The sequence below is a fragment of the Caenorhabditis briggsae genome, assembly GCF_000004555.2.
Source record: "Caenorhabditis briggsae complete genome, chrII, whole genome shotgun sequence".
Taxonomy (NCBI): Eukaryota; Metazoa; Nematoda; class Chromadorea; order Rhabditida; family Rhabditidae; genus Caenorhabditis; species Caenorhabditis briggsae.
The window spans coordinates 7402340-7425641 of NC_013486.2; the positions used below are offsets into that span (position 1 = coordinate 7402340).

Below are 23302 nucleotides of genomic sequence, written 5' to 3' on the forward strand. Positions count from 1 at the left end.
GATTTTTGTGAGAAACTTATGATTGAAATGTAATTTTCAGTGCAGAATATTAATTTTGATAGCGATTTTAACCACTTAAAACATCTTTTAAACATTTTAGACAGCTTTTGAAGAAATTTCAATTGGGTACATTTTTTCAGTTCAAAGCTCGAGCTCAATTTTAAGTTTCCAAAGTTCAAAAAAGCCTTGAACACTTGCAGCATGGTCATGATCATTCCAAAATTATTCCCTATCAATGACCCTCACCCAGGAGCCAAGTTATTCAAGATTTATTCCAAAAACCCAAAAAATGATGAAAAAGTCTGAAAATAATTGTTTCTAAAACTTGAATAGAGGAATCAATTTTTGTATAATCTGTTAAAATAGGCTCTATTGGGACTATTTCAACAATTTCTAACAAAAGTTAGTTCAATTTTGCTCTCAAAAAAGCTTGAGATTTTCCATTTTCCAGGTGGTCGTATAGATATTGACCGTTTGTATTTCGGTTTTTCAGATGGTACGCGGTCAAGAAGAAAGGTAAAAATGTGAAACTTTGTCTCCTGGAGTTATTTTTGATTGTGAATCGAATGGCGTTGACCATTTTTTGATATCTCTTCTAGTTTTTCCTGTGCGCCCAAAATATAGGGGGGTCGTATAGATATTGACCGCACTGTATATTTTCATTAAAGTAAACATGTAACAGAAGGGAACCTCCTCACTTTTAAGCCTATTTTTCTCGGTTCCTGTGAAAGATACAAAGAAGCTGTAAACTGATAAATTGCTTACCATAATATCATGAACGTTTCATCTGTTGACTCATTTTTGATATCTTGCATAGGAGCCAAGAAAAACTAACTAGGGGCCCTTCTATTACAGGTGAATTCAATTCTAGAACTTCTAAATGGCTCCTCTCCCACGCAATTATTCCTTTGCTCGCTCTACATCCGAATCTTTCCTCATTCACTCTTTGTACCCCATCCACCCACCATTTTCCCATTTGTGAACCACCCCATTAACACTAGTATTCTTTTTGTGCAAAAACAAAGAAAAGTGGGTAAAAAACTGAACGCCTCCGATGCAAAAATGTCTTTTCTCCCACGGTTGACTCCTTCTTTTATTCTCGAAAAAAGAATATTTGAAATGGAAATGAAGTCATTGTCACTTCCCCGTTCGTTAATCCAGTTTAACAATGGGTTGGTCCTGGAAATAGAAATCGTACTATATGAGGGAAGGAAATCGAGTTCTTATTCTACCTAGGCGGAATACTAATCATCATCATCTTCTTCTTGAACTCATCATGTTAATCATTCTCTTCCTGATTCTTCCTACGCTTCCGAAATAAATGTAGTTCCAACTCATTCAAAAATAGACAAATTTTGTAGTATTAAATGAAAGCAAGTCAACAAATAACACCTAAAAATTCGAATGGATAATCCGATTTGTCAGTTTTTGTAATTTTATACATTTTTAAATCCCTTCTAAAATATCCTGCCTGTCTAGTGGCGGTATGTATGACGCGGCACAAAACTCAGACATTTTTAAAATTCAATATGAATCAAAGAGACCATGAACGTGAGAAAACGACAGAAGTAGTACTCTGGTTATCTAATTATAGATTCTCCTGCTCTGCAACCTAAAAAATGCGCAAAGTTCAAAAGTCTACCATTCCTTAGGTTATGAGCTGTGGAATTCTTAGAAGACGCCACAAATTCTAATGATAATTGATTTATCTCTTTCAGTATCGACAAATCTCGAACTCGTATTTTCTGAGGTCACAAATGACTAATGCAGAAGTCATTACTATCGTAGTTGGGAAGGTTTTCGAAATGTTGTGCTCTTTACTTTAACAAAAATCTTTTCCTCGATAACATCTTCGCTCACAAAAGATCTTGAGAAATGCCCACATTTCAAAGATCCAGCATATAGGGAACGAGAAAATATCATTTCTGATTGAATATGGAACAAGTAAAATGTAACATTTAAATTATATCTTTCAGAAGGTTGACCAAACTCAATGCTTTGAAAGCTGGGTCTTTGAGAAAGTTAGAAGTTTAAGGATAAATTTCAAACATCCACCAGTTACCGTAACACCTGTAATAGAAGGGCCTTCATACTATTAAGTTTTAGTTCATTTATCTATCAAAATATGTCAACTGATAAAACTTTTGTGGTATATGGTAAACAATTTATCAGCTGACCACTTTTTGATATATTGTACAGGAATCGACAGAAGTCGGCTCAAAGTTAAAAGTTAGTGGCCTTTCTATTACAGGTTTTACGCTGTACTCTTGCCCATTCATGCCGATCAACAGTCCAACCTAGAAAAATACATTATCATTTCTTGTTCCACAATCCAAACACCATTTTTCTTCCTGATCACAGTTCCAAAAGCGCACGAAATAAAATCATATAACACTTGATGATATCATCAATGTCATCATCATCAGTAATCATATCATATTATGACCACCCTGTACACACCCCATAAAATTCTTTCTCGTCTAAATTTATCTTGTCTTGTTGGTCCAGATGTGGAACGGAATTAATCCAGTAATAATACAGATTTCTACTTCTCCTTTTATTAACATTTATTTTGGTCCGAGTCACATTTGATCTGAAGATTATCCCCATTCGCATCTAGTTCCTTCACCTGGTATTTGAAGAAATCTAGAGGTTGCTCCATTCCTATATTCTATTCAGAGCCATTTATGGAAAGGCTACTGTATATATTACAAACTGATGTGTTAGGAAATTGTTGTTTACTTCTTGGGAATACGGTGCAAAATGATGCATGGCACCGAAGCTCTTTTCACTCGAAATTTCACTCGAAATGTCTAGGTCTATTCTTAAGGTCGATGAATAATGGATGTATACAACTTTGATTTATAGTATTTTCGACAGCTACTAGCGCCTTCTGTCTCAAGTGGTCACATACGCGACCCACCTGACGTGGTTAGAGATGCTCGTGACCTAGAAACGGGTCTGAAAGACGTATCTAATTGTAGGGTTGTGGTTTCACGAGAAGTCGTTAAAAAAAGCGCACGAAATGTGTTGATGGAGGTGTCGGTCTATATTTAGAATTGGGACGTTGGGGGTGTTTCTGGGGAAAATGGGTATGTCGAATTGCAAAAATTTTGACTATATTATACGTAGTCTACTATCAGCTTGTAACTTCTGGTCAGAAGTTGAGGGGTTCAGCTTTTTAACGGATATTGGCTAGGTTCTGACCGCAAGTTGCTCAAAAACGGTTGTATAGCGAGCCATGGTCAGATTTTGGTTGGAGTTTGAAAGATGAATCACTATTCCGTCGGAACTTTGTCATAAGTTGGTCAGAGTTTGACCGACTCTAGTAGTGGTCTTAATCGGACCAACCTATAACCATAAGTTGCCGGCGACTCCTGAGCAATCTGTATTTTGAAAACCGGAAGTTAGAGCAAGATAACACTGCCTACATATTTGCTCTTTTCCATAGGCGAATCTCCGCAATCCAAATCTACGATTCGGGTGTTGTTTAATTAATCCTCCAGCCATCATTACTATATTTTTTAAATTCTGAATAAATTATAGTAAACCCTGTAATAGAAGGGGCCCCACACTATCGAATTTGAGTTAAGTTTCCTTGGCTCCAATGCAAGACAGTGCAAAAAACAAGCTTAAAGTTAAAAGTAATTGGCGCTTCTATTACAGGTTTTACGAAAATACAAATTCGATTCTTTTGCATTGTTCCACCACAAGTCTAGTTTTGCATTGTGTTCAGAACAAAAACCTAATTCAGTTCCTTATCTTCCACCTGTCCCTTTATTGGAAAAGCCTACAAATTGCGATTTTTTGTATATTTCTTCCATCATCGATATAATAAAAAAGCCAATTTCACGCATGAGATGATGTGATACATAGGTACATGAAAATTCCCCTGATCAAGCAATCAGTTCGATTTTCGACATGATCCATCTAACGTCACGAAGTTCTCTATAATTATTGAAGTCTACACTTTTTGAGACGCTGAAACCTTTTGCACTTTTCGGAGCATAATAGGCTCCTTTGACTGAAAATTAGTCAAGCTGAAATCGAAGAAAATGCAAAATTTTGTTCTTCTAAAATTACGTTTTTTTTTTCAAAAATCGCACATTTTCTTCTCCAGACTACATCTGCAAATTTGTTACAACTTTCAGTACGAATAATAAAAATCAGGTAGCCAATAAAGAGTTACACCTGTCCCAACAAAACCTAATATATTACGATGTATACTTCTAGAGAATTTTTATTTCTGAAAAATGTAAAAAGTCAGAATACTTATTTGACCTAATGACGTTATTTCGTTGATCTGAAAAATTGTTGTGGATCTGATGATACAGCGAAAATTGTAGGTATGTAGATCAGAATTTCATGATTTCCGTCAGAAATTCTTGATTGTTTACTAATGTCATTTTGAGTGGGTTTTGAAGATTTTCGACTTTGGTTTCTAACATCAAAATGGTTTCCGGATTTCAATTTCCGGTTGCCCTTCAAAATTTCTAATTCGGAAGAAGACCAAAATGTTATCTCAAAATGCTTCACGGGACTTTTAAAATATGATCTGAATCACTTGGAATCTTTAAGGGCACGTATACCAATCAGGACCATATCATTGATCAAACAAGTGGAACTCTGATTGACAGGATTATGAATCTAGGACACTTTTTAACCGCCCGTATGATCAGTATTTATGTTGGGATTGGGCTTTAAAACCTTAGTACATCTTTTTTAGAAAGTTTGTATATTGTTTGCCAAACTGACCAATATAACTAGAAAAATCTTCAAATTCAATCATCTCATAAAAGTAAACTTAATAAGATACTGTCAACTTTGAGCCCATATATCTAACTGACTGTAAATGGTACCAAAAATGACCAACTGACAAAATTTTATCATAATGTCGAAAATATTTTTCCAGATGACCACATTTTGATATCTTTCACATAAACCAATATATATGGGCTACAAAATGAATGTTAGGAGGTTCATTCAATTAAGTGTTTACGGTATTCCGTAAGCGGGCCAAAATTCTAGGCGGAATCCTGAAAATATTTCCGGGTATCCTTTTTCAATATCTTATAATCCTGGAAGCAAACCACAAAAATCTTGCGGCTTGTTCGATCAACTAACTTTGTCGTAATGAATTATCCGACATCAGAAACATCTCTCTACTTATCCCAATATCTGATCAACTCCTACTAATGGAATTGGTAAAATGAGCGCTTTAAATCCTTAAAATTTGATTTCTTTGGAATTCAAAATTCTGCACCTCACAATCCTTTGATAAAATCGCATTAGGCCTCTTTTTCTTCTATTTTATCCAAAACCAAACACCCCAAATCATCCGTACTATCTTCCAACTTCTCCTCATCCTCTACCTCTTCTCCACCCTCTCTATTTCCCTTCTCATATCTCTACAATTAGAGCAGTCGGAGAAGTGGGCGGAGTCTCAATGGCTCCAAAACAAAGACTCCGCCCCTCTTCTTGTTCTCCACTTCAGCCAACCTCTTTTCCACTATATATAAACACTTGATTCAGGACTTCGTCTTCTCCACTTCTAAACTAGCCCAATCAAAATCATGGTCCGTGCCACAATTTTCCTTGCTCTTCTTATTCTTTCAATTGTTGGACTTATGCATAGTCAGCCGATTGGACAAGGTGAGTATGGGGTCTCTGTTCATGAGAAATCTGGTTGATATCAAGGTCTTTTAAAATGATTGTATTTAGGTTTAAATATTGTTACTGAATACTAACAATGTACATCTTTAGAGCCTCAGTCATATCTGTTTATATAGATTCTGCTCATTTTTTAACCGTTGAGTGGCAGAAGGCCTATTCCTATATTGGGGCTTTATCTGCTGACCCAGTAAGAACGGGACATCGTTCTAGAACAGGGGTGTTTGAAATGGCATTTTCGGAACTTTTCAGAATGTCGAAAATTCCGACTTTCAGCTTTTTGGAATGTTCCGATTTTTTTTAATTTTCGGAGTTTTCGGAATCCCGTCTCAAGCATCCCTGGTTCCAGACATCCCTGGTTCCAGGTGTAGTTTTTGTAACCTGAAAATTTCATCGAATGTTCCAGAACCCTTTTAATTCTTAAATTTTTCAGACGGCAACATGTATGGATACAACGAGCTAGAACAAGCTGACGCTCCATACTTGATGAATCTTCTGAAGCGAACGGCTGTGTTCTTCCCAAGCGGAAACCATGACAAGATGATCAAAGCGATTCTCAAATCGAGGAGATATTAGCAGCAATACAGTTCTCCTCTGTGACCCAATTATTTATAATTATCATATTAACCAATTCATCATCTCAATAGCCACGACATTCACTTCAATTTTTTCTTGTTATTTTGGTCCTTTCTATACGACCCATCTCTGCCTTATGTATTTTTTCCCAGAAATCCACTCCGCTGAACTAATTGATGATACTCCCATAGGATGATTCGTTGTCTCCACTCTTACTTGTTTTTTCTTGTCTTCTTCATTTCAACTATATAATAGTTGCTACTTTAAGAATTTATTTGTATTTGAGATTCGTTTCATAAAACGTTTTTTCAAAAAGAGAAAAAAGATTTCATGTTTCAAGCATCTTAAAACCAGCCGGAAATTGTCGACAACGCTTCCACATAAAGCCTTGAATCTCACAAGACGCAAATTTCCGATTCCATAGTACGAGCATAGCTATCAGCACTTTTAACAGCTACTTCTAGTCGCCTCCGTCTTCACACGTCATTCTGGAGAAATCGGTCACGCCAATTGATCATTCCAGGAGAAGAAGAAGAAGAAGAAGAGGGATGCCTTTTCAACACTACGACATTTTTGAAATTGAGGATAAAAAAGATGGACAAGACCGATAATTTCACTCCCTCGCACTATTGTTGTGTAGCAGATCGGGAGCAATGGAAATAAAACATGTGAATCTAAAATTCTCGAAAGTATATGTCAATTTTCGAATAAGGAATTGAGTTCAAGGAGGTCAGGAGTCAAGTTGTTTAGATAATCCAGTAGGAAACCAACGAATAAAATTTTTAAAACGCATTGAGAAAGTTGTAGCCAAAAGTTGTTAGCATAGTTTTCCAAAAAAAATCGAAGAATTTCAGATAATTCGCGTTAATTTTCCATGAGACATTAATATTTATAAAATCAGGAGAAATTCGATTTTTAAGCCATCCAGTCAGTTTTTATCCATAAATACTAGCGGATAATGTTCTAATTTTGTAAAGGTGTACTAGTCGACATTTCAACCACGCAGTCAGATTATTATTGACTAACTGAAAAAAAAAATGTTTATGCATGTCATTCAGAATATTCATGAAACTGTTGAAAAAGAGGTGGCGCATAATTACCCGGACTCAAGTTTGTACTATAAATAAAATTTGAGTATAGCGTTTTACTGGGCTCAAATTTTGAGTGCAAAAATTCAAAATATATTTCAGTAAACTGGCCAAGTTCCAATTTAATTGATCACCTTTGAGCCGAGTTACCACTTGTCGCAGTTGCTTCACCTATTGGAAATTACAATTTGCAAGAAACATTAGATGTCTAGAGATATACTCGTTTATACCAGTCCTTGTAATTGTGCGCCACCCTATTCTGATTTTCCATTAACCCACTCTCAATTTCTTTTTTAATCAGGTTTTCAGAAAACACCGAAATTTAAGATGTCACATTTTATACACCAAGCATGAAAAAGTTCTACTTTTGGATATTCGATTCGATTATTGGTTGATTCTGTTTAAAAGTTAATTTACGTTTATACCGATATGTACGCATTTTGAAATTTGATCAAAATTGCACCTATTATGACATAACAAAGATTCCAGGAATTCCAGAGAACATCAGATCATTGGTTTTATTTTTGTTCTAGTATCCTTGGAAGTATCAATCGGAAAGCTGATTTGTTTTATATACAATACATTTCAATTCCAAATCTACCATTTCCTGAGCTGATCAGATAGAAAACGTAGTTTTGAAAAACACTAGGTTATCGGATTTCGAATTTTGAAAATCGGCATCACAAATCTTCAAAAAACAAAAAACAGCTGCGTTTTTTGGTAGAAGATGAAACGAAGGGATACGGTAACATTTTGTTTGACTTATTTCATTTTTGGATCAAGCAATTTCTAATTTAATCAATGAATCAGAATGATATTTATTTTTGTGCAGTTTTTCTCATAAATCGGAAGTTATTCTGCTCATCTTTTCAAATGTTTTTTTCTGACTTGATCTTTATTCCATCTTTTTTTTCTGACATTTGCTTCCTCATTTTATCATTTCTTGTAACTAAAAAAAGGAAATGACTAAACATTAATTCAACGATAAGAAACATAAAAATTTGTCATAATATTACATACTTTCATCAGTTTACAAAATTTTGAATCCTGAATCCTGAATCCTGAAACTTCAATCCTGGATCCTAAATCTTGAATCTGGGATCCTGGATAGTGAATCCTGGATACTGAATGTTGAATCCTGGATCCTGAATCTTGAATACTGGATCCTGGATCCTAAATCTTTGATCTTAAATCCTGGATCCTGAAACCGGAATCTGGAATACGGAATACGGAACGCAGAATCTCGAACACTGAATCCTCACATCTCTGATTTGTATTTTCTACCTAGTACATCAGATGAGTTTTAGTTTCCGATCGCTGAAAAAAACTAAAAAAAGGATGAGCTGTCTAATGATTAAGTACTTCTGACTTCCTCCTCACTCAAGTAATTAATCGGAAAATATCTCTACTTTCCACATTTCTATCGTCATTTGCCAATATAATCCAGAGTTTGAATGTAAAAAACATGTGGATTATAATATAAGTACTCACCACTTTGGATTTCAAGATTCGAAAGTCTTAAAGTGAGGAAAAATATTCTTCGGCACGGTGTTTTTCCGGGACGTTTTTAAACGTAATTTTAAATTCGCGCATTTTTTGATGGAATGCAGGCACACCTGCGTAGCGACTCGGCCGTTCAGTTTAATGCATGCGCGTCGATACTCAGCGCGCTGAACTACGGTATTCGCGTTAAAGAACATTTACTTTACGTACTGAAAAAAAACCGTGTTCGGAAGAATTTCTTCCTGCGATGGGGTCTAAAGAAAATGAGATTTAAAAAAAACGAAAGGATTAATTTATTACAAAGGGCATAAAATAGGGGGGGGGGTTAAATATAGAGAAAGGAGTTTCCAAATAAAGATGTTTGATTGAATCCTTTTATTTCAAGTCATAACGATTATGACTTCAAATCTCGTATTAGCCACCAAAAACGTGAATTGTGTGCATGTTTGTGCAGAAAAGTAGATTGGAATATAAAGAATCTCACTTGCAGATACTTTGATTTTAATCAGATAAATTTGCAAAAGGGGGGGGGGAACTTTAGCAAAAATACATTTTTTCAGATCTCTACAATTTTCAAAACTTTCCAAAAAGAAGCCATGAATCACCAGATCACCGCGATATTTAAACTTTTTGAATAGTGGTTTCTTGGGTATACGTCGTCAAGTTAAATTGTTCCATTCGTCGTTCTGTCTCAAAAAACAAAACAAGAACAATTAATTCCTTCTCGTGCCTACGCGCGATCTTATTTTCAGACAGCTGGACAATGAAATTCAAAATATCCAGACATCCTGGCAGTGGTCTTACTCCTCGAATCAGCATACAAATGAGGGGTGCATTTTTTTAGATAAATAGATTCACTGATAATGTGTGATATGTACCATGATGTTCTAAACAGGTGAACAGAAGTTTATAAATTTCTAATTTTGGTTACTATAATCCCATTAAAATAAGAATACCAGGAAGCGAACTGACCTTTTAGATGACAAGACCAGGCTTTCTTGTAAAAATTGAAGTTGACGGTTTTGTAGAAAAACTATTTTGGTACAAAAATATCGGAGTTGTGGAAGAGAAACCCCGGTAAAACCAAACACGCCGGATATTCAGGTTACGTGATTGTCATTGTGGGACCTTCAGCCATGGCCACCTGGGTATCTCTTCCACACCTCCATTTTTTGTACCAGAATAAATAATAGTATTAACTTTTACGAAGACAGTGTTGATTTCACTGTTTTCAAAGCTTTCCTGTCATTTTTTCTAGAGTATGCTGTTTTTTTTTCGAAGATACATGTTTTGTTCCAAGAAGCTGTGAGCTCACACCTGCCACTGAAATTTCTTTTTTGAAAGTCCCAAATTTATTGAAACTGCCGCGCCCGGGAGCGACGCCTGTCATTTTGTGTGAACACACTGACGCACAATTGCACCAAATATCTTTGAACATTTTTTTCGAAAGTTCTTGGATTTTCGTGCACTTCGGATCAACAGTTTTAGGCCAAAAACTTGCTCGGCTAGTACTGAGTTCTTTCTGGCTCCTGGCATATACGGTGCACCATTATCTGCACCTGAAAGTACGTCGGCATCAAAAACGACGCCGTCTCGTGATTTGCACTTTTATTCTGATTCGTGTTAACAGCTTATTTCTTCCAGCTCTCCTCAAAAATACTCTAATTTTCAGATTTTCTCGACTATTGATTTCAGTCAATAAAATGGGTGATAACCTGGTGTACGCCGGTAAGTTCTAAAAAAATGAGGGAAGGGCCTAAATTACGAAATGCTTCAGTTCGATCAAGTCAAGGCTTCTACTTGAAGCGCGGGTTGGGGACAGATGCAGTGACAGTCTTCGAGCAAAACAAGTAAGTATTTAAATGTTTTTTTTTCTCAGAAACCAGTGTTCATTTTTAGTTCATCAAAAGAAGTTGCCTGTAATGTGTTCGCATACAGCAATAACGGACAGCTGTTCGCCTACTGCGATAATCAAGTGTAAGAATTTAAATTAGCTTTCAAGGTTATGAATAGTATGTTTTCAGAACACGGGTATTCGAGATCGCAACACACAAAGAAATTCTCTGCGTGGAGCTGAAAAGAACACGGAAAATCTTGTTCTCTCCCAGAGACAACTACTTGCTGACTTTCGAGCCATGGGCTATCTATGGAGCAAAGGTATCGAAACATTGTCAATATTATTTCAAAATATGCATTTTTCAGACATCAGAAAATCAAAAGCCTGAGCCGAATGTTCGAGTTTTCAGTCTGGCTGACGGAAGACACGTATCAACATTTTCTGCTCCAAAAGAAGTGGGTTTTTAAAACTACTGGAACGGATAATAACACAAAATTTTTCAGGCTTCATGGGAGCCACAATTCTCCGACGATGAGGCTTTGGCCGCTCGGATGGTTGGAAGCGAGATCTTTTTCTACAACGGCATGTCCTTCGGTATGCATATTAAGAAAAAATGTTCAATTCAGCTCTCTTTTTTTTCAGATAGATATGAACACAAACTTGTGGAAAAGGGAGCCACGAGCTTCTCACTGAGTCCAGGAAATTGTCCAAATCACGTCGCTGTTTACGTTCCAGCTGTCGGATCCAATCCGGCACGCGTTCGTGTTCACAAAGTGTCAACCGGCTTCCCAGTCGTTGGCAATCGCACGTTCTACAAATCAGACAAGGCAGTGGTCACCTGGAATCCACGTGGAAATGCTCTTCTGATTCTCGCCTCGGTCGATGTAGACAAGACGAATCAGTCATATTATGGAGAACAGAGTGTGAGTACGATGTGGAAGTTCAAATTCAATTTTTCCTTTTTAGCTGTACCTGATCAACATTCAATCAGGAGACTCAGTGATCGTTCCACTTGAGAAACAAGGACCAATTTACGCTGCAAAGTGGAATCCAAATGGACGCGAGTTCGCTGTTTGCTATGGTTACATGCCAGCAAAAGTGACTTTCTACAATCCAAAAGGTGTTCCAATCTTTGATATGGCTGAAGGACCAAGAAACGACATATTCTATAACGCATTTGGAAACATCGTTCTTGTTTGCGGTTTCGGAAACATCTCAAAGGGAAAAATGGAGTTCTGGGATGCGGAAAATAAGAAGGAGATCATTTCGATTGAAGTTCCAAATACAACTCTCTTCGACTGGGCTCCAGATGGCCAACACTTTGTCACGTGTACCACTGCTCCACGTCTCCGCATCGACAATTGCTACCGGTTCTGGCATTATACGGGTCGCATGCTTGCTGAAACCCACTTCGACTCTCCAAAAGAAGAACTTTGGGAAGTGCGGTGGCGTCCAATGATGGGCTACAACAAGTTCGCCATAAAGGAGCTTACCAAGACCGACAAGATGGCCGCTGGTCTCCCCATTAAGAAGAAGGATGCTTCTCATCCTTTGAACAACGTTCCAGCCGGAGCGGTTCGTCAAGCTGGTGCTTACATTCCACCTCATCTCAGGAAACCACTAGGAGGTGGTGGAGCAGCTGGCCCACCATCGGCTCCTGCCGCTGCCAATGGAAACCAGAATCATCGGCCAGCGCCACAAAGGACAAATGGAAACGGAAACGTTCCTCAGCCATTCCGCCCACAACAGTCGGATCAAGACCGTAAACTGTTCCAGCTAAAAAAGAAGGTTGATGAGATTCAGGTTCTCAAAGTATGTATCAAAGTAATTCGTTCTTATGTAAAGCTCTCGTATTTTTGCAGCAAAAACAAGCCAATGGTGACCATCTCCAACCGAATCAGATGGAAAAGATCAAGCGTGAAGAAGAATATCTCGCTGACATTGCCAAGCTGACGATCTAACTTGACTCTTTCCTTTTCTTTTTTTCTTTTTTCTTTTCAATTTTCTTTCTTTTCCTTTCCCCTTCGAGCTGATTTAAACTCCCCTTGTGTTCATTTCCGATGAGTTTTAGACTTTAACTATTCGAGTGAAATTCGAAATTGTCCCACAGTTGTTCATTTATCTATTCTTTCTTTGTCTCTATCTTTTGTCACCCCTTATTACGATTGATTATTTATTTTATCTCCATCGTCATAATATGAACTCCCGTAATAAGAGCAATAGACAAAGAAAAATGGGGTGGTTTCGGAAAAGATAAAAAACTAATTTAGGAACTGTTCGTTTCAAGACTCTTCTCTCGTTTCATGTAGTCAGCGATTTCTTGACGAAGTTTCGGATTGCACTTGGCATAGATGAAAATACGAATGGCAGACGATATCATGTAGCAAATGGATACGGTGTCGGATAACACTGTAACAACGCATAGTTTGAGAATTCTAACCAAAGTTTTCAACCAACCAATATAAAAGGTGCTAGATTGAGAACTGTCAACCGAATCATAAAGATAAGATGGATTGAAACGTTCCAAGATTGTCAAAAACAGATGAACGCCATTGCAAACCAAATATGATGTGACAATCGCCATCATCGTGTAAATTGCATTTCGGAGTTGGGATCGTTTGCTTCGAGACGATCTGAAAATTTTTAAATATTGAAAAAAAAACAAAGGGTGAAGAAGACAAAAGAAGTGGTGTATAGGTTTAGAAGTTGAGATTTTTCCAGTTTTAGAAGTTAGAAGTGGAGTACAACGACGTTTCCTTCTGACTCACTCCTTGAGTGCCAGTACAAAGGTGTGAAAGATTGAAGGTCGATGACGTGGTAAATCCACGTCACCTGAGCAGTCAACATCGTCTGCTTCCTCGTTTGCAACGATTTCAGATGACACAGCAACCGAACTGTACGCGGGATTTTAGTTAACAACACCTCTCGAGTGGAGCACTCAGAATCACTAGCATTTTAAGGTTACCTGTGAATCAAAGATTCTTTGATGACGTCTGCGGCCACTTGAAGAAGCACATAGTTCTCTGGAACGTTTCCCTGAACGAACGAAGCTTTTTTAGCTTCGGTAGTCACTCCGGCGCCACGTAGAATCGGGTACATCTGGAAATTAATTCGGGTTAAGTACTTGTTCTTTCTTTGGCGATTCTTACATTTTCTCGTTTCTCAGCAACTAATCTCTTGATAATCGTGAAGTTCAAAAGTAACAAGACAACGAATGGGAACATCATCTGAATCGCTGTAATGATGTGGAAGTCGTAAATCTCGTATGCTTCTGTCTCTGCAAACGACGTTCCAGCCACTGATTCACTTCTGAAGTAGTCATCGCAGCCGGGGAACGATTTCACCTGCATCGCATAGAGCACAGGCGTCCGAATTGCAAATGAGAAGACCCAGACAAAAATGACTGTTACAATACGACCTCGTTCGTTGAAAAGTGCAGCGAACATTTGTCGTTTTGGTTCCGTACAAGTCCAGAGATATCGTTCGAATGTGATCAAGATGAGAATGAAAGGAATCGCAAATTGTACAACTTTGGCAATGAAGAATACAGGGACGATGTAACGATGGTAGAGGAAGAAAAGAGTCTGGAAATTTTAATACCCGTCAATAAACTTGAAAACTTATTATTTGGTTTTTTTTCAGTTGACTTGACCATTTTCAAGAGTTAGGAGCTTGGTTGTCAAGTTTCCGATCACTTTGAAAGTTTTGAAAGGTGTAAGACAGTCCTAGATTCAAAACAAACTTGCATTCACAAAACATGGAATTTTCAATAAATTATGTAATTGCAAAGTTTTCAATCTTGGTCTGTTTTAAACTCTCCAAAAATTTATCGGAAGGTCGGAAGCTTGGCAGTCAAGTCCTCAACTCCTGAAAATCGTCAAGATGGACGAAAATCAACTGAAAAATATGTTTTTGTGTATGTGAAAAATATGTTTTTTTGTATATGTATAAACCTACAGTAATCCAAACTTTCACCAACCGTATTCTTTCTGTACCAAATTCCAGCGTCCACTCCGAAAAGCAAAGTATATGTCAGACATATCAAAGTGTCACATGTGGCGAGTGTCAAAAGAAAAATAGAAGATGGAAGAGAACGACGGAATACAGCCATTAGCAACTGAAAGCATGTTGATGCAACCAAAATAAAATTTCTGGAATCTGGAATCTCTTACAGAATTGGCAAGCACTCCAAAGAATGCGATCGTTGTGCATCCAGATATGATCACGAATCTTTGTGTGAATATCCCTCGTACAATCCACATATCTCTTCTTCTGGCTCTATCAACGCCGTCGTAGTCGAAGCCACGACATCCATGTTTTCTGAAATTGTTCAAGGTCTAGAATTATAGAAAAGAAGAGGGAAAATGGGGTTCCAAGAAGAGAAAAAGAAAGTAATTGATCAGCTGGAGCGTAAAATGATGAACATAACAGACAGTATTAGGAATTTATTAAAAATGAAAACGAATAAAAAAAGGCAAACGAGTCTAGGAGCATATTCTCAATTGGAAATGGAATGGGATGTCTGGGAAAAAACGCAAAATCGAATTATCATGAAAAAAAAACGAAGAAGGGAACAGCAAAAAACACCAGAATAATTTTTCGAACAGGACCGTCTAGCAGGGGTTAACATTTAAAAAGAAAAGAAGAAGAAGAGCCGTTAATTTTTTGTTGGTTTTGGGTACCAAAACATCTAGAACTTGGCGTTTTATGTGTGACTTGGCATGAGATTTTGAGAAGAACAAAGGCTGAATTATCTATAAATCAGAAAAACAGGGGTTGGTTTTAAATGAACAAATGATTACAGGTGTACCAAATTTCTAGTAGCGCTTTACCTATAAAACTGACTCTGAAAAACAGATCATTTTCTAGAACGCCTGGATTTTCTCGAATTTGCAGGTGTCTCATTTTTTAACAGAAAGTACCCAAAATACCAAAAAAAGAATTATCCGATTTCTTTGGTTTTTTGGTCTGATTATTGACACGAAAACACCACAAAAAAAAAGAAACAGACTAAAAAGAAGTAGAAGAGAGTGGTGGCGGACATGGTAATTAGCAAGTGGTGAAGTCATGTCATTTACGCAAATCAAAGAGGTCTCCGGAGAGTTGAAAGTGGTCGGGGAAACAAAATAAAGAATAGACTGGAAGAATAAGCAGGTCTTTCTGAAAGGAGATCATAAACTTTGTCTTGCGTCATTTCAAAGATTCAGAGGTTAATAAAAGTTATATTTCACCTGAGTAAATGAACATTGCTTTATTTGTAAGCGACGTTCAGAACTATGTGCCTGTTTTATCAAAAAAATTTCGAACACTTCATTTAAAGTTTTGTTTCCTAGAACTTGAATTCAAACATATTAACCTCAAACGTCGTCCTACAGTATCGGTCAATTAGATAAACAAAAACGTATTTTTAGTTGATTTTCAATCATTTTCAATCATTTTCAGGAGACTGAAGCTCGGCTTTCAGGTTTCCAATGACTTTGAACAATTTCGAGGGTCTAAAAAAGACCTAGATTGAAAACATTGAATTTACAGAACTCTTTGAAAAATCCTAGTTTCTCAGCTATTTGACGATTTCTGAAAGACACGTTTTTCAAAGGTTTTCAGTACAAAAACGGACCAAAGAGGGGTTTCTTCCAGAAATCGGCAAATAGCTGAAAAACTAGGAATTTTTAAAAAGTTCTGTGTATGCAACGTTTTAAATCTAGTTTTGTTTTACACTCTCCAAAGTTTTCAAAGTTATCAGAAACTTGACAGAGGAGTTCCAGACTCTAGAAAATGGCGAAAATGGCCAAAAATCCACTAGAAAATATATTTTTGCATATCTTATTGACTGTATACATCACAGATAAAAAGGCACTGCTAAACACTGCAAAATGCCTAAAACTGATAAAAAACTGACAAAACTGCTAAAAATACTGCTAAATGACAGCTGAAGGGACACACTGTCGAATGACGGAAAATTGGCAACCGAAGTAGAGCCGACGGACCAACGACGGATTGTTGACCAACAATTGGAACCCCTTGGAAAACTGACTTGAAAGTTTTGATTTATCGAGACAAGTCATATGATTCTACTAAATTAAGACAAACCTTCTTTGAACGTCAAAGCTTTCGGCTTTCCCAATTTGGAAATTTAAAAAATTAAGGAAAAGGACGAAGCCTATTTAAATAGTGCCGTGCCCTCAAATGAATCACACTTCAAAATGAAAATAAGAAAATATCGGAGGAAAGTCAAAATAACACCCACTTCCGTGGGTGGATGAAAGTGTTTGAAGATTATAAAATCATCAGAGTGTGAACATCTGGCAAATTGATTGAGATGGTGCTTTTATTGGCATATTTTCGATAATAAACAAAAGAGATTATGTGGACTGAGTTTATTCTAAAAGCTCAGTTTAAAAATAATTTTTTGATTTTTTTTTCAACTGAATGTGGTGAAAGTTCCTAAATATTTGGGAGTGAAACTGGAAGAGGAGAGGATCATGAGTTTAATCCTTTCGGATGGAAGAAAGAGTGATCGAAACACACTGGTTGTGTAATTGACTTGAATTCGCCGCTTTTCTCCTCCTATTTGTGCACCTCCGCCCCTCTTGGCCCCGCCCACTTTTCTCTCCTCCGGCTCGTTAGAAATGGATGAATTATGGTTTTTTTTCCAGAGGTGATATTGGTAAAAATACGAGATAACAAAGAAAATTCTGCGATTCGGAGAGCGTGTCGTCACAAAAAAAGAAGTGATAAATTGAGCTTAAGCTGGCACTTCAACGTCTTACGGTTGTTTATGATCTAGATTTTCCTTCAGAGATATTCCAAAATGATGGATAACTTTCCGTTCTTATCCTCTAAGAACATAACACAATTGAAAGAAGCTGACGGAACCGGTAAAAAAAAAGAAAATCCTGAAATCTTTTTTTTGTCGTTTTCAGTACAAGATTTAATGAAAAAGGTTGATCTTCCTTCTGTTCAAACAAAAATGACGGGGGAAGATTCATTTAATTTGTTTCTCTGACTTTTTTCTAAGTCCAGAAAAATTGATGAAATGAAACTAGAAATATCTTGAAACACATTTGCAGAGATCTAGTTTTTTTGGAATCCTGCAAATCTTACAGAACAATTCGAGAAATAGAAAAAGAGAAAGAGCAGGAACTGCCATGCAGATGAATATCATCATAAGGAAAAAGGTCAGATAGAATCTGATTATGTTCAGAAGAAGAGTATAGAATTAGAATCAATCAGATGATTTTTTTAACTAGAAGAAAGGGTTTCAAAAGAGTTTCAAAAGAGCTTAAAATAATAGAAACTGAAATTTGAAAAAAAAATCCTGTGGGAATTAATTAATTAACACTTTAAAGTGAGATATTTCTAGCAGGAAGTTCTTTGTGAAAAAAAAATTTTTGAAAAACAATCTGGAACTGTGTCGGTTTCCAGTGCAAGGGTCGGTTCTCGAAAAAAAAAACTACCGTTATCTCGATAAAAATTAAGCACGATGTTTCAAATAAATTGTCTGCTTCGGAGCATTTTCACCTTCGTAGAATATCTGGAACCGGATTTGTTCACAAGATAGCACATAATCAGCCGGACTAAAGTTTGGGCTATCATAAAACTTAAGTAAAACATTGTAATGGGCTGAAGTTCGGAGTGTGCAAATTCAAATAACTCTTCTGTAAACTTGAAAAGTTTCAAATTATTTGATCACCTCTGAGCTGAGTTATCGCTTCTCAAAATTGCTTCACCTCTTGAAAATCACAAATTACGCCGTTCATCTTTGGACAATCATAACAATACTTAGACTTGAGGAATCGTTTCGAAAAATTCTGTAGCTTGGAATCAAACTCAAAGTTATATTTCTACCAACTTTCGTGTTTTCAAGATACGTATGACTAGATATGTCAGTCCGGGTAATTGTGCGCCAAACTGTATTTACGGTATTTTGTATTTTATCAAAAACTGGAAATAGAGACTCTCTTCTAGTCAGAATCTTCTCTGGATGACGTGACACTTTCAGTCTAACAGAAACTTTCAGAAATATATTTCCAGAAGAAATTCTGCCCTTGTCTCCCACAGGGACGGCGACTCGACTCTCCATGTCACAGAGAACGCAACAATTAGTCTCTTCCTTTTTTCAAAAGTAATTGGCTGCGAATATGACTTTTTCTGGAGCATAAAGCACACGTAGGTGGGTCCAGAAGGAAGAAAAATGAAGAAGTTGGTGAAAATTAAGGGCGAATTTCGATTAGGAAAAAAGAGAAGAGATAGAAAAAATGTTTGGAGAAGGGACACACATACTCACAAAAATGAACAAGAATCCGATTATGAGAGGGAAAGAAGAAAAGGTGCTCGTTGAGCTTGTCACATACATTCAGGACAAAAACAAGGCGGAAAGAAAAAAAATGAGGTCTCCGGTGGCCGAGAGGAGTATGCGGATGAGAGGACGTATGAAGAACCAAATGAACATTCATCACTTTTTTGTCGACTCCAAACTCTTTTTTTCTGTTTTTTCATATTCTTTGTTTTATCACTCCTGGGAAATAAAATAACAGCTGATTTGAAATGTAATGAGAGGTATCTTTTTGAGAACCTGTACTGATGCTCATTTTTCTTTTCGTGAAATTCTGAACTTTACTCCGAGATGGTTTTTTCATACTTGTAACCGCCGGTTCGGTGTCAATAGAAAAATGAACAAAATTCCATGTCAAAAAATGAGGTTGGAAAAATTTGAAAAAGTATCTGAAATTTAAAATTTTATTAATGTGTAAAACCCGGACCTGCCGGGCTAGGCCGGGCCCTGATTTTGCAAGTATGGTTATTTTATTCCTAGAAACAAGAACAATTGCAGTATTTCTTCGTCTGTGCTTAGTACATGCACGTCAGTCTGTGGCGGTCGTAGAATTCAGTGCAGTTTTCACGATAATTTGCTAGAAAAATATTCATGACTCTAGAATGAGCAGTTTAAGTTCAATCTCAATGTTCGATTTATCTCCCACCGGAGGCTTTTTTGCGGCAACTTCATCAAACAGCCGTAAATTCTCCTGGTGTTTTCTTCTTAATAAAAACAAAACAAACAAAACAAGATTAAAAAGTCGGCACCGCCAAAAAAAGTGAGATATGCAGTTGTGATATGAAACTAGACAACTCCCGGAGTGAAAGAGTAGAGATAGGCAGAAGATAGACAGAACACCCCATAAATGTACACAAATATGTCCCAAGAGGTTGATAAAAATAGGAAGAAGACAAAAAACCGAAGAAAGGAAAAAGTGGAGGAAGCAAAAAGCGGGGTGAGGGTGTTCTGTAATTGCAAGTAAAAATAGAGCTACTACGGTAGAGAATTCTGAAATACAAGAACCTTGGGAACGGAGATATCAAGTGACAATAAATATGGAAAACAAGATTTATGATGTGAAAAAAAACAGATTTATTTGAATAAGGAAATTGTGGGCCTCAACTAGATGGTAGCGCATAATGACCTGAACAAAAGCTTGTACTCGCGTAAAATTTGAGAGAAGCTTTGTACTAGGCTGAAATTTGGAGAGCATGCATTTAAACAGTTCATCAGTAAACTAGCCAAGTTTCAAATTATTCTATCAACTCTGAGCTGAAGTGAGTTATAGATTGTCTAAGTTGCTTCATCTTATGAAAATAAAAAAAAGCGTGCCAGAAACATTGAACAGTTCATCATTGCACAAATCATACAAATACCTCATCATGAGGAACCACTTCAAAAATTTCATTAGCTACGAATCAAGCGTAATCATATTTCTGTCAACTTTTGTGCTTCCAAGATACTTATGTCTAAAGATGTACCCGTTTTAATCAGTCCGGGTAATTGTGTGCTCCTGCGATTTCAAATAATAGAAGTTCAGGCAAGGAATACGATTCTATTAAAGCACATTTTTTCTATCCAGTAATATTCGAATTCATCTGACTTGTGGGTGTTAGATCATGACATCAAGATCATATTCAATTCAGTGATTACATTGTGGACCGAGTTACACATCCAACTCTTCAAAAAATGATCAATTACACTAATGAACTTTTGGAACCTTCAGTTAGCTTTACATGCTTGAGAATTCGGACTGGACTAAAGAACGGTACGTGATATTAGTGAAAGATAATAGACACTAAAGAATAGTATCCCACAATTTTCATGAGGGTTTAGGTGAAGTGTATGTTAAAGTTCCAGTGTGCTTCTCTTGTTAATAATATATGTGACGAACTGACGCGGAAGTTTTCGGAAAATCGTGGAGGTGTATCTTTTGTGTTTCAGGTTGAGAAGGGAGTTATAACACAAGCCAAATGTCAAGAATCCATTCTTTTTTTCAATCTTAGAATCGGAAAAATAGAAGGATTGAATTTCAAATGAACCGATTTAGATCCTACTTTGAAGTAGGTCCACCTTCGCCAATGAGATAAACAAATTTGAAATTGAATTGAAAAAAAGCGGATGAGAAGAAAGACGAAAAGATCTAAATTGTTTCTGAGAGTTTAGAGGATTATCCCATCGTTGAGTTTAGATTGAAATTTAGAAGAGAATCTTACGTAAGAAGGAGAAGGAAGACGAATACGTAAATGATGGAATAAAATGGGAGAGAAGAGTAAACTCGGTTCGGGTAAACATGTCTGGAGGGGATACTGGACTTTTTTCGAACTTCACGATTTTTCAGGAGGACAGGAGATACATTTCAGACTCTGAATTCAGACGATAATAGGAATTCGAATGTGAAAGCTAGTCAGAAAGTATCGGAACTACGAGTGTCATATGTTCCAAAAGCAAGTTCTTCAAATTCCGGTCAATTTAAAATATGGCAAAAATATTTTGTTTTGAATAGGGATGTTTGGAAAAGAATTTCAAAAATTTCAGCTATTTCTTTTCATGTGATAACGAGTGGAATTACTGTATTTCCTCTAACCCACCCAAGCCAAGCTGTCAACGTTGAGCTCAATTACCTCGATTTCTGTGAAATATTTGAAAATTGTGTCAACTAATAAAACAGTGATGATATTAAGTATAATAATTTATCCGTTGACAAATTTAGGATGTCTTTCACAGGAATCGAGATAATTGAGCTCAAAGTAGACGGTTTGGGTGGGCTTCTGGAGGAACTACAGTACTTTTAATAATTTTCTTATGTTTTCCATTTTTGCAACAACTTTTTGCTCTATTGTGATGGGGCATTCCGAAATTTCGAAAAGCGGAGTATTATAGAGATTCCGAAGTTCCCTTCCAAAAAATAAAAAAAAAACAAAAAAAAACTCGAAAATGCCATTCCGAACAAACCTGATTTGACCTAGAAACTTGAAATTCGGCGGAAGTTTAGATAATAAACTTCTAATAGTGAGACCGACCTAGATCATCTCACCCACATAGATGTCCAAAACCTGAGACTACATTGGGAAAAGGCGAAGAGCAAATGAAAATGAATAAACAGGGAAACACATCTTTCCAGAATGAAATAGGATGCACTTTATTTGAGGTCGGGTTTCCTTACTCCAAACGGTCAAAAATCTTGTGAATCTGAATCTAATTCCAAGAGGAGGCTAATGACCATGTCAGCAGGGTTCCAGCTTCGAATTCATATGCCTGAAGTTATTGGGATTTTTGATAGAGCTTTCGAATGTTTGTTTGTCTAGACCTTTCACGAATGAGTCAGAATCATGTGCCGGGTCGACCGGAAACATTTTTTCGATTAATTTCGAATCCAAAAGTTGGGATATCACGTTTCAGGGTGTGCGTCTATTTTCAGATTCTTCCCCCCATGTACACTCTCCTTCCGTTTCCTCCAAAAAGTATGAAACGGCACGAAAAAAAACTAGACCGTTGTTCCAAGCGAAAACAGGGGAAAACAAAACATGGCAATTATTTAAAAAATGACGAACGAAAGGAACGAGAATTCTGAAAAAATGTGGTGAAACCGTTGTTAGAGAAAGAAGATTAGGATGATGAAGTGAAGAAGAATGGCACTTCGAAGAATGGTAATTATGGTAAACATGAGAACAATATAGCGTTCAAGGATTCGGTCAGCCGCTTTCACAGGTTGGACTTATAAGCAACAGACAGATATTTTGAAGCTTTGAGATTAGAGGATCTAAAAAAACGAATACAGAAAAACTTGTAAAAGAAGGACCCTCTTACTTTTAACTTTGAGCCAATTTATCTCGATTCCTGTAAAATTATATAAAAGATGCCACAAATAACTTGTTTATCATAATAACACAATCATTTTATCAGTTGAAAAATTTTTGGTATCTTGCATATGATCCAAGAAAATTTAGCTCAAACGTGACAGTGTGGAAGCCTTTCTATAACAGGGTTACGGCAACTTGATTGGTAACCGGAAAGCATGATTTCCGGAACTTTCGAAGACTTTTTGTAACATACCGTATAACCTGTATTAGGAGGGCCCCTCTAATAGAAGGGCCGTCTGATACGGGCTTGGAACAATTGAAGGGCTCCCTGTAATAGAAGGTCTCCCTTCAAAAAGTGCTGTTTGAAGTTGAAAATTCAAGTACGTTTTCAATGACAAATATTCGATAAATTCCATAATTTCACAGAATTTTGTTGGAACTCCTTTTTTGCTCAAAAACTCGCTCAATTTCAGTGAAATTGATAGATTTTTAAGAAATTTAAAAAAAA

General features: G+C 36.7%; 3 protein-coding genes across 3 annotated transcripts; 2 read left to right on the forward strand and 1 right to left on the reverse strand.

Moving 5' to 3' along the window:
* Positions 1-5573: 5573 nt before the first annotated feature.
* CBG03109 lies at positions 5574-6246 on the forward strand (the record flags this gene model as incomplete). Its single annotated transcript, XM_002631250.1, has 2 exons — positions 5574-5652; positions 6104-6246. The coding sequence occupies 2 exons, from the start codon at positions 5574-5576 to the stop codon at positions 6244-6246; spliced, it is 222 nt and encodes a 73-aa protein (XP_002631296.1).
* A 4294-nt stretch (positions 6247-10540) lies between these two features.
* CBG03108 lies at positions 10541-12635 on the forward strand (the record flags this gene model as incomplete). Its single annotated transcript, XM_002631249.2, has 9 exons — positions 10541-10565; positions 10615-10687; positions 10737-10814; positions 10862-10994; positions 11040-11129; positions 11178-11268; positions 11317-11597; positions 11641-12486; positions 12537-12635. The coding sequence occupies 9 exons, from the start codon at positions 10541-10543 to the stop codon at positions 12633-12635; spliced, it is 1716 nt and encodes a 571-aa protein (XP_002631295.2).
* Positions 12636-12940: 305 nt separating this feature from the next.
* CBG03107 lies at positions 12941-14989 on the reverse strand (the record flags this gene model as incomplete). The annotated part of the gene is made up of 7 exons (XM_002631248.1): positions 12941-13083; positions 13132-13307; positions 13443-13568; positions 13640-13773; positions 13824-14258; positions 14654-14825; positions 14928-14989. The coding sequence occupies 7 exons, from the start codon at positions 14987-14989 to the stop codon at positions 12941-12943; spliced, it is 1248 nt and encodes a 415-aa protein (XP_002631294.1).
* Between the last annotated feature and the right edge of the window lie 8313 nt (positions 14990-23302).